Consider the following 16,067-nt stretch of genomic DNA (forward strand, 5'->3'; position numbering starts at 1 on the left):
CATCATCATCATCATCATCATCATCATCATCATCATCATCATCATCACTGCCTTTTGAAACTTCCTCCCCCTCCTTTAGGGACTCAAGTGCTGTTTTGTCCATGAAGCCCTCTCGGATATCCCCAACTTCAATTAATTTTACTTCCCCCAAACTTCTCAGATCATTTTAGAACTCTACTTTGTGTTAATTACATTCTACTTGTGCGTATACCTTGCCCTATCTCACTTCCCCTCTTCCCAATCAATCATAAATAAGCTCACTGAAGCCATGGACTGTAACTTATTTCACATTGGTGCCTCCAGGATTTTGCCTGTGCTTAATAAATATTTATTGAATAGAGATGAATTGAATTGAACTATTTTTTCCTAATATCCCTGTTGCTAAACAATGATAACCAGGAGTTCTGATTTGAATATAATAAAAGATATACAAAGGTAGTAGTATAAATTAAGGCTGGGAAGATAGTTTGGAGCCAAGTTCTAGGGGGTCTTCCATGTTAAGCTACAGAATTTAAGACTTGATAAGCAATGGCGAGGTATTAAAGTGTCCTGTTTTGGTTTGTTTTTTATTTTAGTTTTGTTTTTCTAGTAACAGAATTGTAGTTGCGTATTGATCATTTTAATCTGACTATAGTTTCTAAGATGTGCTGGAAAAAAGAGAGATGAGGCAGAAATATTAATATAAATGGTACTTTGGAGGCAAAATAAAATCATCCCCTCCCTTCTCTTCTTACAGCCACAAATTCTAGTTTAAGTCTTTGTAATCTCTCTCTTGGAACTTTGTCCTCTGATTTTCTAATTTATCTTTTAGTAATTTTTATGCTTTAACCATATTCACTCCTGTTAAACTGTTGGTTCCATGAGGACAGGGATTCTGAGGAGAAGAGATATTTCAACTGAATATTCTCCAATGTGTTTATGGAAAAGTCTGTCATTAGCTACAGACCAAAAAAAAAAAAAAGATGGAAGGAGGCTACTATGTGCCAAATAAATCTCCCCTGAGAAAAGTCATTGAGGACTGAGAGAGAAATGAAAGCAATTGTGTCCATGCCCAGAAAGGCCTGGACTGTTTTCTATTTTATGTTTGATGCTCCCCCCACCCCATTCCCCTAATGTGATAGTATAAGTGTAAAGGTCAGCTGGCTATTTTATGTAATCATTATATAACCATATAAGCATTATATTTCATATAATTAATATAATTATTTTATAGGATCAGTGTTCCTTATTTTCATTTTCCATCTTGGACCCTGGGTATTGTCATTGCATAACTTCTTTAATAAGCTATACATTTACACGCATCTCTTGAGACTAGAGAGACTTTTTGTTAGCCTTTGTCTTAATTAAGCACTTTTTCTTCCATTGTGTTTCTGGATAAACCAGCTAGAGCGCAGCTCAGTGACAGCGTGGGTGTTGAGGGTCACAGTCACTGGTCTCTAATCTTAGATTTTGTTAAAGCAGAATAATTCTGCACCATAACTCCAATGAAATCAATGTAGTACAGTGAAAAGATTGATTGACTTAGAGTCAGAGAACCTGGATTCAAACACCAGCTCTTCTGCCTGTCGAGTCATCATTTTACCTTTATTAAATCTCAGTTTCCTCTTCTGTAAAATACAAACATTGGACTAAATGACATCTAACGTGGCTCTTAGCTATATGTTCATTGATCCTATGACCAGCAGCTAACTTTTCATCACTCATAACTCTCCATGTCCAGAAAGAGGAACATATTATAATCTGCAAAGAAACCTGCAAGATATAGATATGGTTTTAACTCTGAAAGAAATCTTGCCCTACACAGGTTCTCACATGTAGTTTAGGACTCTGTTACTTCTTCATACTTCCATGGATGGTGAACCATTTTGTATAAAATGGCAGTAGTTCAGGCAGTCTGCGAACTTATATCTTGATGTTCTGAGGTTCATATTAATAACCCTTTTGTGTGAAAATATTTAGGTACTCTCTGTGGCTAGGGGACAAAAGAACAGTACTTTCCCCCTCGGTGATGTGTTTTTGGAAGGTGGATGTGCTTGAAAAGTAAAGTAAAATGGAGATTTCCTATTAACGTTAGGGCTAAATCATTCATCCGTCCAACAAATATTTTACTCCTCATGTGCTCAGAACCCTGCAGATGCAAAGCAGAGTATGACAGTCACTGTAATGGTGAGAATAATAATATTCATTGATATTTATATAGTGTAGTAAGAAGGAAAGGGACATCCAATGTGGAGAGGAAGCAATGTGAGCAAAAACGCTAAGGGAAGAAAATGAAACCGTACATAAAGGCTAAAGGATCGATGCATCTGTGCATAGCCAAGTCATTTGTAAATGCATAAATGCAGAATTAGGGGGCGCCAGTGTAGGGAAATATTGGTATTAGTAATCTTTCATCACATTACTGATGACTATCAAGTTGGCCACTGAGCTCCACAGTGAGGTTTCAGGATCCTATTTATGCCTTCTGTTATAATTGGTCGTCTGTTAGCAGCACTTTACCATATTTGTGCCTTTAAAATTGTATCTATCATGTTGACAAAAATGGAATTTTCGGAGGTTGTACAAGTATTAGTGATATTAAACTTGCCCTGTTAGCAGCTTGAACTGAAACTTAAATGAGATTTTAATATAAACAAATGCACTTTTGAAATGTGCTTCCAGCCACAACCAGCCCATTAGCCACTTTACCTCCCTTTTAAGAAACCTGAGAGATTATACTTTCATGGGGGAGAGGAAGTATTTGCTCAACTCATTGAATTAAGTATTTAGAAAGCTAACTTTACAATATAACAGTAGGTCCATTCCCCCATTGATGGAAGATTATATATGTCCACTGTTAGGCTGTCTAAATTTTTTTTATTGGCAACCAAGGTGTGTGTATATACACGTGTATACATATATATGTAGGTGTGTATATACAATGTACACATGTGTATATATATATATGCATGCAGGTGTGTATGCATATATGTTTGTTTCCTGACAAATATGAAAAATATGACATATTTCCTGACAAATCCTCCCAACATTGTAATAAAGAAAAATAGTAAAGCAAAACTGATTGACAAAATAACTATATCAAAATATATTCACAACATGAGGTCTCCTATCTCTCTCCCCAGGGAGGAAAAGTATGAATTATCAACAATCTCCCAGGCCCAAAAGAAGTCATCACAGTTAATTGCAGTTCAGCCAACTTTTGCTGTTGTTCTCATTTTCATTTACTTGCCAGTCTTAGATCCTGAATCATTTCTTCCTCCCTCTTCCCAAGTCCAATTGCATATACTATCACTCTGTTGGTTTTATCAGAGTAATTCGTGATTATAATCCTCATATTCAACAATGCTACGATCCTGTTGTTTATGTGAGATCGACCATACCAAGTCTCTCTTGTAGCCTCTTTCCCAGCTCTACTCTTATAACTGTCCCCACAACAAATGCTGATGCCCGAATGACTCGCCAACATTCACACTCAGTATGTACAAACTGAACTCATCACCTGCCCAGCTTTCCTATTTGATGGTGCCAGCATCTTTCTAGTGATGCAGACTCAAAGCCTTGGAGTAATCTTTGTTCTTCTCTCATCCTTGACCTCCCCATCTTATCAAGTGCAAGCCTTGTCAGTTCCACCTACACATTGCCTCTTGAATCTGTCCTTACCTTTCTATCCTTGCTCCCTGCGTTATCAAGCCCTCATCATCTACTTATTCTATGATTTTACCACTGAACCAATAGAGAAGTCATCATATGACTGTGTCTAAAAACAAAAAAATAAATAAATAAAACTGGGGGTAATGTATTTTTTTCTAACTTAAGTGTTAACATTTTGAAGCTTAAAAAAGAAACAAGGGGTTAAGGAATGAGAAGAAGGAGGGGGAATTGCATGGACTGCCTTCTGTCCCTACTACTTTTCCTGAAGCTGCTTTTTCCAAAGTCACCTGATAACTCAGTCTTTATCCTTCTCGACCTTTCTGCAGTGTGTGACCTAGTTTACCACCACCACCACCTCCTCCCAATTTTATTTGTACTTTGATCAGCTGACTGGCTAGTCATAGGAAAAGACAATTAGAGCCAGAGACCATGCTCTCTGATTAACTTTGGTCTTAGATTATATTCTTGTCTATGAGATCACTGTTTGTGCAAGAAAAGATCTTTTAACTTGGAGTGCTGCCTTAGTGACAGGAAGGGCATCTTCTCATGTTCTATCTAAACTGACTTACACACTCCTATTTCTTGGTTAATTGTGAATTTAATGGGCAGATACCAAATAAGCAAATTTCCTAATTAATGTTCATTTTGAATTTTTGTTTGTTTGTGTTAGGATCACAAGTGCTGACAGACCCTTTACACCCTCTTCCTCACCCAAGAATATAACCTCTGCTAAGGGTAATGGAAAACACAGTGAACTAGAAGTCCGAATACCCTGGTTCCAGCCCCACTGTACCATTAACTCTCTATGTGACCATGGATAAATTATTCAGTGTCCCTGCGCCTTAGCTGGAAAGTGAGAAAGTGCTTTTAAGAGAGTCTTCTTCCTAAGGCAATTTTTATCACATCACTCCCATGCTCAAAAACTTTTGGTGACTCCCTATTATTTCTAGGACAAAATCAGAACTTGTTAACCTAGGTTTTAATGTCCTCCAGACTCTGACTCCACTGTGCCTTTGCCAGCCTGATTTCATGCTACTCCCTAGTGGTCATTCTGGACCTATCCTTTAAAATCCCATACATTCATGCAGGCCATTTCTTTGCTTTCCCTCAATCACATTTTCCTGTTGATAGCTGGAGAATTGAAGATGGTTTCATTGCTTTATACCTGCTTTGTACCTTTGACAGGGTACAAAGATAATGCTGTATTGTAGGTTTCTTATGCCTTTGCAATCTTTTGCCCTTTGTTACCTATATTCACTCTCAAAGTGAACTCATTTAGTTCCTCTAGTTCCTCAAACTTGAAATTTTGCTGACATTTTCTTTGACGCTTCCTTCATCTTCCTCTTTATGTCCAAGTTGTCATTTCTTCCTTTTAAATAAATCTTGAATCAGCACTTTTCCACTTCCACTGACTCTACTAAATGATAATATTCTCCATTGGGATCCTGAGATTATAGCATCATTGTGTATAGGGAGCTAGGAGGAACCTTAGAGGTCATCTAGTCTGATGCTACCCCTTTTTCCTAGAATGAGAAAACAGATGTGGAAACAGAGAAGTTAAATGTTTTGACAGGCACAAAGCACCAACTGGGATTTGAATTCAAGTCCTATGACTAACAAACTCAATATCTTTTCCACAATGAAAGCCTTCCTCACCTCATAGACCTTACCCCCTTCCTACATAGTCTGTGACTCAGGGACAATGGTCTTTGCTGTTCTCAGAATAAAACATTTCATCTCTTGACTCCAAGGATTTTCTCTCTCTATTCTCATATCTGGAATACTCTCCTTCATCCTCTCCATTTTCTGACTTCTCTGACTTGCTTCACTTTTCAACCAAAGTCCCACATTCTTCAAGAAGTCTTTCCCAGTCCTCCTTCATCTGAGTGCCTTCTCTTTGATATTACCCCCCGATTTATCCTGTATATATTTTATTTGTTCACAGTTGTTTGCATGTTTTCTCCCCTACTAAATTGAGCTCCTTGGGAGCTGGGACTATCTTTTGATATCTTTGTAATTCTAATACTTAGCACAGTGGTTGACACAAGAGATAGGTGTTTAAGAAATTTTAGCTGACTGAATGATCACAATTACGTACAATAACTGGCATTTTAGAACTGGAAGGGTCCTTAGATAGTAGGGATATCTACATATTAGTATCATTATTATCTAGTCTGGCCCACTCATTAATACAAAAGGAAACTAATAAGTGAGCTTTTTGCCTAATTTTATGGTGGAAGATATGGCTATTTCCAAACTATACTACTGAATATGTACTTCATCCTTCTTTATAATTCACCTTTATGTGTTGTCTTTCCCTATTAAAAAAGTCAGCTCTTTAGAGCAGAGATTGTCTTGTTAGCCTGTATTTGACATAAGTAACATAGTAAGCGCTCAATTTTTTTTTCATTCATTCATTCATTTATTCCTTATCCTCCCATGGATGTCCCCAAGGTTATATTTTTGGCTCTCATCTCTTCTCATTTTATATTTCTCTCCCTTGATGATCTCATGCAATCTCATGGCTGTAATTATTATAAGTAGATGATCCCTAAATCTGTATTCCCATCCCTACCCTCTTCCAAGAGATTAAGTTTTCTATTACCAACAGCCAAAAATAGCCTCCTGGCACCTCAAACTCACCTTACCTAAAATTGAACTCATTTTTCTCCAAAACACCTGCCCCTCCTCCTAACTTCTGCCTTTCAAAGACAGTGCCACTGTCTTCCCTGTCACCTACCTCATATCCCAAGTCATTGTCTTTGACTCCTCTCTCCCTCATTTCCCATAGCTAATTGTTAAGTCCTGTCAATTCTACCTAGGAAATATCATTCCGTAATTTCTCCATCTTTACTCTTCTTTCCATGCCTACAACAGTCACCCTAATTTGGGCCTTCATTTTTCTTAACTAGGCTAATAAAGGATTTTAGAGTTAGCCCCAGAAGGAAACTCAGAAATCATCCATTCTCTCTCTCCTCATTTTACAGAGAAGGAAACTTCAGTTCAGGAAGATTAAGTGATATACTGAAGGCCATATAGATTATAAATGTCAGAGGCAGGATTCGAACCCAGGACCTCTTACTCAGGAGCTAGAACTCTCTCCACTATTCTATACAGTTACAGTAGCCTCAAAATTAATCTTCCAGATTTCAGACTATACTCTCTCAAGTTAAAGTACAGGAAAAGTAATGTTCCTAATTCACTGCTCTGGTCTCGTTACTTCAGTACTTAAAAATATTGTTCACCTTCCTACTGTCTGCTGAATAAAACATAAATGCTGATCCTGGCATTCAGGGTCCTCCACTCTACAGGCTTATCTCATGATGTCCTAACCTATGCAATGTTCCAGCCAAGCTAAACTATTTTCCATTCACTATGGATAGAAGCTAAGAAAGATAAAGGTATCGTACTATTTCCATTATTCTTGAAGAACAAGGCTAAATACTTCTCTAAATTTTTATGATCCCTTTCTACTTTCCCCCCATCTTTTTTTTAGCTTCTATGCATTTCTTATAGTTAACACATGTAAAAAGACTCCAAAATAGGTTCTGTGATTATTTCAGAGAACCAAAAAGATAGAGGAGATGCTGTAAATCTACAGAAATACCTGGGAGAGAAGAACTAGAAAAGAAAAAGAGGGTAATCTCAGTGGGATTAAAGGTACCAGGCAGGTAGCCATGGGATTCTGGGGGGAAGAAAGTGTAACATAGGGAGTAGAAGAAGACCTGAGAACTGTTTCCATAGAGATAGTACCCAGTGGAGTTTCACATACATCCTGACTTTCTTGTATGCGTGTGCATGTATAGATATCCACATGCTTATGGATACACATCTATGATGTATATTTATCTGTATATATACATATAGGTGTATGCACACACACACACACGTGATTTGACCTCACTCAGCTTCTCACAATCATAGATTATAACTTTTGGAAGGGACCACAAATGTCAGATGGTCCAATCCTTACATGGACAGGAATCCCTTATAAAATACCTTCAATAGTTGTCTCTTCAGGTGGAACCCACTACCTCTCAAGGGAGATTATTTATATGTTAGATAGATACAATCTTTTGGCTGTTTTTCCCCCTTCATCAAACAAAAATCTATCTCTTTATAACTTCTACCGATTATACAGCATGCTCCCTAAGACCAGACCAGAGTGAGTCTTTGCCAGTATTTGAAGAAAAGATTTCTTGTCCTTTCTGAGGCTTCACTTTTCCAGGCTGCCTGGCGTAGTTTCTTAATGTTATTCCCAAAGGTATGTTCTCCAGTTTTACATCCTGGTTGCCCCCTTTTGGACATACTCCATCTAGCTTGTTTTTATTTTAAAATGACCATAGTATTCTAGATGTGTCCTGACCAAGGGTGGGTCATCCTCACTCTGAATCCCATCCTCTCTTAATGTGACCTAGGATTAACTTTTCCAGCTTCTGTGCCAAAATATTGACTCTCATTAAGCTTGTACTCCACTAAAATCCAGAAATCTTTTTCATGGTAGCCCGAGTCTAACCATGCCTCCTCCATCCTATATTTGGGAAGTTAATTTTTTTTTTTAATCCAAGTTTGGAATTTGACATTTCTACTGGTCAAATTTCAAATTATTTCATTCATTCCATAGTTCTGGCTTGTCAATATCTCTTTGGATCTGGACTCTGTCATACATTATATGAGCTTGCCCAGTTTATTTTTAAATTTAATCTTGGACACCAGTATCAGGACTTATTTCTATTCTCTGATGCTGTCATTTCTCTTTGAAGAGGGAATTTTTCAGAACATGTAAGAGTCATAAGTAAAATTCAACCCTTTGAATGATTGTCATGCATATATACATATGGGGATTGTTTTTCTCCAAATTCTTGTCTGTGTTTCTATAACTTTCGTCCCTTTCAAACCACAGCAGTGACTGACCTGTCTATATCAAAAGTCTTGATAAAATAGCTGTCATTACATAACCATGAAAGAGAATGTTCTGTTTGTATTGTATAAATTTAACAGAACCTTCTATCCAAGGAAGAATGTATGTTTCTTCTCCTTGGCTGTACTAAGGTTTGAAAATCCTTAACCCACTACTTACTTATGCTCTTTGAGATCTTTCCAAAGACTTTAGGAATATTTTGCCTTTTTGGTTCCCTCTTATCCTTCATCTTATCATCCTGTGATACACTAAGAACTGTATTTTATTCCTCTGCATACAATAAATTTGCCACTATAAGGCAAATATGATCAGTATTTTTTTCCATTCTTTTATTGATGGTTATGTGTTGTTCTGTGTATACAAACATGATGCTAGTGACCAGTCATATGTAGTTTATGAGCTTTGATTTGTTTTTCCACCATCAGGATTCAGTTTGTACATATTCATTCACACCCTCTGTCCCATATCCCCTAGGGAAATGGGCATGTATTTATCAGATGTCTGGGAAGGTTTAGGGATGTCATACATGACCATGGTGAAGGCTTCCACTGGGATAAGCTCCTGACCTGGACCTCATTAGCATGGCTAATTTAATCACTAACATTCTAGGTGATCAGATAATCAAACCAGGAACCAAAGGCAATGAATTTGTTTACAGACTCAGAGATTTGTCTGTGTCTTTGTCTTATCTATCTGTCTAGGGATCGGATATAGGTCTTGAATTAGGGGAATTTGACTTTCCTGTATAGCAGGAAAAAGAATTTCTATTGGGCAGGATCTTATAGGAACCTCTGAAATTACCCCTGCTATTTAGGGCACTAGTGGAAAATGTACAGTATGGAGTCCGAACGATGAAAAGGATCTAATTATCTTTCCTTACATGTACTACTTCAGTTATCTGTCACTGGATTGATTACCAGTAGTCATAACTTAAAAACAAGCTATTTCATTGATCTTTGTTTCCTCAGATCTGATTTGTTGAAAAGTTATTGATTATTTTTCTATTGTAGTCGTTTGGGGATATCCTCCTCCACCCAGTCTTTTTCTCTCCCCTCCTCATGAACTTTCCCTCATAACAAAGAAAAATAATTAAATAAAACCAACCAACACAGCAACATCTGAAAATGTATACAGCATTCTGAAACCATAGGTCCCCCCATTTACAAGGAAAGGAAGGAGGTGCATTGCCTCACATTTTCCCTGGGCTAGTATTATAATCATAGGGTATTCAGTTTAATTTTAATGTAGGTTTTTTTAAATTTTACTTTATTGTAGTCATACTTATATTGTTTTTTTCTGTTTCTGACAACTTCATTTGCATCAGGTCATGTAAGCTTTCTATGATCTTGGTGTTTTTTTTTTTAATTGCTGAATTCTTCATTTTTTTTTTCATTTCTTCCACCCAGTAATATTCCATTACATTCACATGCCATAATTTGATCAGTCACTACTCAATCAGATCATGCCATTTTATTCAGTATTTCAGAAAATTGTGTTGTCCTAATGGTTCATAGCATTATTTATAGGTTCTTTGGGGACATTATAATGAAATACCCTCGTTACCTCAGAGTACTAAGGTACTCAGAGCTGAGGTGCAGTGGTTAGAGTACTGGGCCTAGAGTTAGGAAGAATTAAGTTTAAATCCAGTTTCAAACACTTACTGACTGTGTGACCTTGACCAAGTCATATAACCTCTGTCTCAGTTTTGTCAATTGTAAAATGGAGATAATAATCAAAACTCTTTTCAGGGCTGTTGCAAGGATCAAATTAGATTATATTTATAAAGCACTTAGCACAGTATCTGGAACACAGTAGGTGCTTTATTATCATAATTATTGTTATTGATATTATTTTATTATGAATCTTAGAGTGATATCTGCTTTGTAGCAAAAAATGTCAAACTGAGGTTCCTGAGTAAATGTAAAATCATCAAATAACAATTAAGTAATACTAGCTTTAATGTATATAGCACTCTGTGGTTTGCAAAATACTTTGATCACAACAACCCTATGAAGCAGCAAGTATGAACATTATTATCTCCATTTTACAGATGATACTAGGCTCTGAGGGGTTAAATAAGTTGTAGGTATTTGGCAAAGGCTGTAATTGAACACAGTTCTTCTGACTCCAGTGCGGGGTTCTTTCAGCAATAAAAGAAGTTTGCTGATGATAATTGCAATGGGAGATTTGGGAAATAATTTATTTGTATTATATTTGTGTAAAAAGCCTCATTCTCTTTAATAAAGGATTTCTCTCTTGGAGTTTAGAAAAAAAATTTGAGACTGCTAACTTTGGCTGAGATTTTCTAATACCTCATGGTGGTGCTAGCTTGCAGCATAGATCAATAGGGACTTAATAACTCAATAGGCCCCTAGTAGTATAATCATGGCTGGTTTTAGGCCATTGCTTTGCAATTGATTGATTATGCCAGGGATTGATAATTGATAATTGCATTAATTATTTTAAAGTAATTTCTGTCAACCTAAAAAAGGAGAATCCTCAAATGCATCCACAATGAAAACAGTTTCCTACCTAGCAACAGTATTGCAAAAAGTGGGGGAAGATAAGTTTTGAATTAAGTAATTTGATATATTCACTATGTTATTAAATGATTTAAAATGAAAGTTTAGGGGTAGCAGTAAATAGAAAATGTCATTCTGCTCATTTCAAGGAATAAGGTTTGAGGAATTGACTGAATAATCAATTAGGTTATGAGCAGAATTTCAAACACAGAAATAATTTGCTGACACACCCTTGGGGGGCAGTCCACTGAAATTTTCTATTCTGTCTGTTTAACCTCTGTGCTCTAGAGCAGGGGAATTGTGACATACCACACACTTGATTTATAGGCAACAGCTGTGCACACTTGTGTCATGTTAATCAAATCTTTAACCATCTTTTGGAACATTTCAAACCGTTGTGGTGGTGCCTGATTCACAGCGAGTGTTGCAGGTGAAAATGGCTGGCTTCATTCAAGCAGGAAGAGCGAGTACATATGTCTGCTTGGAAAACACATTCCGTTGAACAGTCAGTCCTTGGAAATTAAATTTAAGAGCAAGTGAATGAATAGCCAGGGAGAGAGTGCTGTTTGGTGCCTCTTCTCCCCCTACTGCCCAATACGGTGCTTCACCCTTTTCCGAAAAAACGATCATGTATCCTTTTTCTTTCAGCTCCTAAGATGAACTACCTCATAAAGAGGAGAAAGGAAAGCTGGACTGCAAATAGTTGCAGAGGCTGCTAGCTTGGAAAAAGCAAGTTTCTATCATAGAGCTGAAAGTTACTGAGAGCTAGGTGATGAAGAGAAGACAGACAGAAGAAGGTTGACACCTTAGTGCTCCACAGGACTTCTTGTTGTTCAGCCACGTCCAACTCTGTAACCCCATTTGGAATTTTCTTGCAAAGATACTGGAGTAGTTTGCCATTTTCTTCTGCAGCTCATTTTACAGATGAGGAAACTGAGGCAAACAGGGCTAAGTAACTTGCCCAGGGTCACGTAGCTAGTAAGCATTTGAGGCCAGATTTGAACTCAGGAAGAATCATCTTCCTGACTCCAGGCCCAGTACTCTATCCACGGTACTACCTAGCTGCCTATAGGACAGTCTTATCCATAAGCTTATCCACTTGTAGGCTTTTTGTGAAAATTGTAATGAAGTCCTCTTGCCCCACTGCTTGCTTGCTTCTGGGTATAATAAGAAGCAGTCAAAAGGCATGTATATACGTATGTAATATATGTATGTATATACACGCATATATACACATATATGTATATAGGAGAATGTCATCATAGACTGAGACCTGCAAGAATCTATAAGTGTCATCTAGTCCCAAGATTTTCAACATATCCTGTGACCCCCAACACTCTTAAATATAGCCAGAACCAGATTAAAATGTAATTGGAAGATACTTAACACAATAAATAAAAAGAGAACGTAGATAATATTAATATGTGGTTTCCTAATTCAATCTGCAAGGATCCTTATGTATGGCTTAGTGGCCCCCGTGTCTGTCTGAGTTTGACATCACTGATTTAGTTCATACCCCTTGTTTTACAGATGAAGAAACTGAGAAACAGAGAAGTTAAGTAACTTGACCACGGTTACATTGGTAGTAAGTGGCGAAGTTGGGATATGAACCCAACCAAGGTCTTCTGCTCCCATTGTTTTTTGATGTTAAGTCATTTCAGTCATGTCCAACTCTTTATGACTCTATTTGGGTTTTCCTTGACAAAGATAACTAGAGCAATTTGCCATTTCCTTCTCCAGCTCATTTTAAAGATGAGGAAACTGAGGCAAACACGTTTAATTAACTTGCCTAGGGTCATACAGCTAGTAAGTGTCTAAAGCCAAATTTGAACTCAAGAAGACTCATCATCCTGACTTCAAGCTTGGTACTCTATCCACTGCTCCCCCATACCATTATATATGACAAAGGGCCTTGTGGTATAGTGATCAGAGTCCTATGAGTAAAGAAAATCTGTGTTCAAACAGCCGGTGACATATGACCCTAAAAATATTACAACATTTCAGTGATCAAGGAAATTCTTTAAGACTATACATGACAGAATAATTATCAATCCTCACTGACCAAGCAACTCTCCTCCAACAGGGAAATAATAGATCTAGACTACATCTAAAAGTCATATCCAAATATGCTTATTTTTATATGTATGCAATGGTATAGAGTCTGGTATTTAATTTTATTCCAAGTTGAAAATATCAGGTGGGGAAAGGGAATAAGCATTCATAAAATACCTCTTGTGTGATAACAGTAAACCTGGGACATAGGTGCTATTATCATCCCCACTGTACAGTGAGGAAACCAAGGCAGATAGTGATTAAGTGACCCACCTAAGGTCTTGCTGACTCTAAGGCAGAGCTCTGTCCTCTGCACCACTTATAGTCACAGATAGGATAGGATCATAGTTGATAATAAATTTTATATCTTAGAGCACCTTAGACATCATTACGTCTAGTCCCCTAATTTTGCAGATGAGGAAACTGAGGGCCAAAGATGTGAAATGATTTCCCCAGGATCACAAAGTAATGGCAGGATTCAAACCCAGGTCTTCCCAATCCCAAGGCTAACAATCTATCCACTATACTAGACTCTTCCATATATAAAAATAAATTTGTACTAGGGGCACTTTGGTGGAACCTTACTTGAGCACATTCTGGTGATCCTTGGTAAAGTTATACCTCTAACACTAGTGAAATTCCGTTTGTTTCTCCTCTCTGGCTACAGTGCAAGACGTGAAACAACTTATTCTCCATTTTAAATCATTTTGGATTAAAATGTTCCTAGTGATGTAAGACAGACATTTCCGTGCATATGTGTGATTTAATATTTACAAACCAGTGGTTCTGTAGTTACTTTTCATGGCCATGAGGTAGGCGGCTTTAAGACTCTCTTGATCACTCTTTGCTTAACTGTACGATTTGGAGTTTGTTCCCCCCATCCTGCTTCACCATTATGACTCTTGATGGACCTTGTTATGGGCTCTTTCAGCAGGTGCCTATCCATTTGCCACCTGCCCTAGTGCAGTGAATGATTCCACAATTTAGCTAATGCATTTTAATTATTTAGGTGACATTTTACATTGCATAGTTTAGCTAAATATGTAAATCACCCTGGGGCTCCGTTAAGGCAGCTCTTTTTTGTGTAATGTTTAAATACATAACAGTTGGTCAAAATTCACACCCAACCAAAAGACAGGGTGAATAGTTATATGTAGACGTAGGTATATATTTAAGTACCAAGCACATAATCTGCTTTAATATTAATCCCTCCTTTATTCACTTATCAATAATGGATACTGCATCAATTAATATGCTGGACAAACTGGATGCTGTTCCTTCTCATACAATGTAAGTTTCAGTAAAGGAGATTATTTTCAAAATGATGTATCCAATTTAGAATTGATTAAAAAAGCTAATAATGGCAAGTTAATTCAGGAAAGAGAATTCAGGGCAGTTTAGGGAAGTTTATGGGTGCCTCTCTTTTCAAGATGTGTGTCTCCATGGACTCTTAAAGAGGACCCTCTGGAGTTAGTGGGTTTTATGTATATATAGATATACATGTATATCTACATCTCTATTACACTCTTGACTGTATCTGCTTTTGCAAAGCTCAAGAATGATCAACAAACCTGATCTCATAAGGTTGCCTTAGTCTTGTGCTCATTCTCAGGTTTTCAGGTTAATAAACTAAACATTCTTCCCCCTCCCTCCCCTCTCCTTCCCTCTCTCCCTCCCCTCTCCTTCCCTCCCTCCCCTCCCTCTCCTTCACACCCTCCCCTCCTTTCCCCCCCACCCCCCCCCCCCAATCGTTTGTCATGAAAATTAAACAGATGTAACGTGGGTAGTGGGTAGGGGGGTTTTGTTTTTGTTTTGTATTTTTTTTCAGCATTGTGCCTGAATCTGCTGACTTAGCAGAGCCCTGCTTTAAACTCCTCCCCTCCAACTGCCCCCTTTCCCATTTCCCGATACACCGGCAGGCTGGGCTCCCCAGCAGCGCTCCAAGCAGCCAGAAGCAATGACACCATGGAGTCAGTAGATGGCTGTAGAAAAGTATGTTGAACACTGTGGTGTTAGAGTAATGAGATTGGGGAAGGCCTTGACCTGACTGGATGCTGCTTTTATCTGAAGTACATTTAAAGAGATAAAGGGGGAGCCGGGCACACCGCACATGTTCCTTCCTTTGCCATTGGAGCTTCACTTTTGAGCCCCCCCCAAAAAATTCAAACTCGGGGCTTGTGGATGGGCAGCCCTTTTGGCCAGCCAGGGAATGGGTTGGATGCCACTGGAGGGACCTACTTCACACAGATGTGTTTGCCTCAAGACGACTCAGAAGCCTTCCTGCCTATAAATTCCGACAGTGGGGGCTTCCTGTTAATCCCATAGCAGCCAGCTGGAAATGGTGTAGCTGTAGCCTTCATTTACTTACTTATTTATTTGGCATCCCCTTTCTTGCTATTTTCTTTCTTCCTTCCTTCCTTTTTTCCCTTCACTACCACCGTATTTGGCTGCCTCTAGTCACTGGACTTGCTCATTAAACAGACACACCAAGAATTGTTACCTAAGCGAGCTTGACAGGAAAGAAAGGGCAAGGCAGAGTTAGGGAGGGGAGAAGGGAAGGAAAAGAAAGAGAGGAGGAAAAAAAAAAGAGAGAGAGAGAGTGAGAGACAGAGAGAGAGAGAGAGAGAGAAAAGAAAAAAAAAACACCAAACAAACCAAGGCAGCCCGGAGCAAGTCACTTCACACACAGAAAGAATCACTGAACTGAACCGAATGCTGTCCTTATAAACAAACAAACAAACCAGACCTTGTGTAAGAAAAAAAGAAAGAAGAGAACTGGGAGGACTTGACAGAAAAAAGGCAAGATTTTTCTACCCACTGGTTTCAGTTTTCCTTCCAGATACACTTGGTGAAGTAAGGAGACTTCTGTTTGCTGACAGAGCCCTTGATTTTTCTTTCAAGATGATGATGTATTTGTGGGT

At 38.0% G+C, this 16,067-nt stretch overlaps 1 protein-coding gene across 26 annotated transcripts in view; it reads left to right on the forward strand.

The window, feature by feature from the left end:
* RBFOX1 (RNA binding fox-1 homolog 1) overlaps positions 1-16,067 on the forward strand; it is a 1,748,893-nt gene that overhangs the window by 1,083,479 nt on the left and 649,347 nt on the right. Inside the window, exon 1 of one of the 26 annotated variants that reach the window (XM_069085405.1) lies at positions 15,129-16,065. The exons of the other annotated variants lie outside the window; for them this stretch is intronic. Coding sequence (XP_068941506.1) covers positions 16,048-16,065 — 18 coding nt within the window. The 5' untranslated portion in view covers positions 15,129-16,047. Of the gene's footprint in view, positions 1-15,128; positions 16,066-16,067 lie in introns of those variants that run through there. 26 annotated transcript variants of the gene reach the window in all.

The sequence above is a fragment of the Petaurus breviceps genome, unplaced genomic scaffold (genome assembly GCF_028583685.1).
Source record: "Petaurus breviceps papuanus isolate PSGF00001 unplaced genomic scaffold, PetGlider_PUasm1.0 118, whole genome shotgun sequence".
Classification (NCBI taxonomy): Eukaryota; Metazoa; Chordata; class Mammalia; order Diprotodontia; family Petauridae; genus Petaurus; species Petaurus breviceps.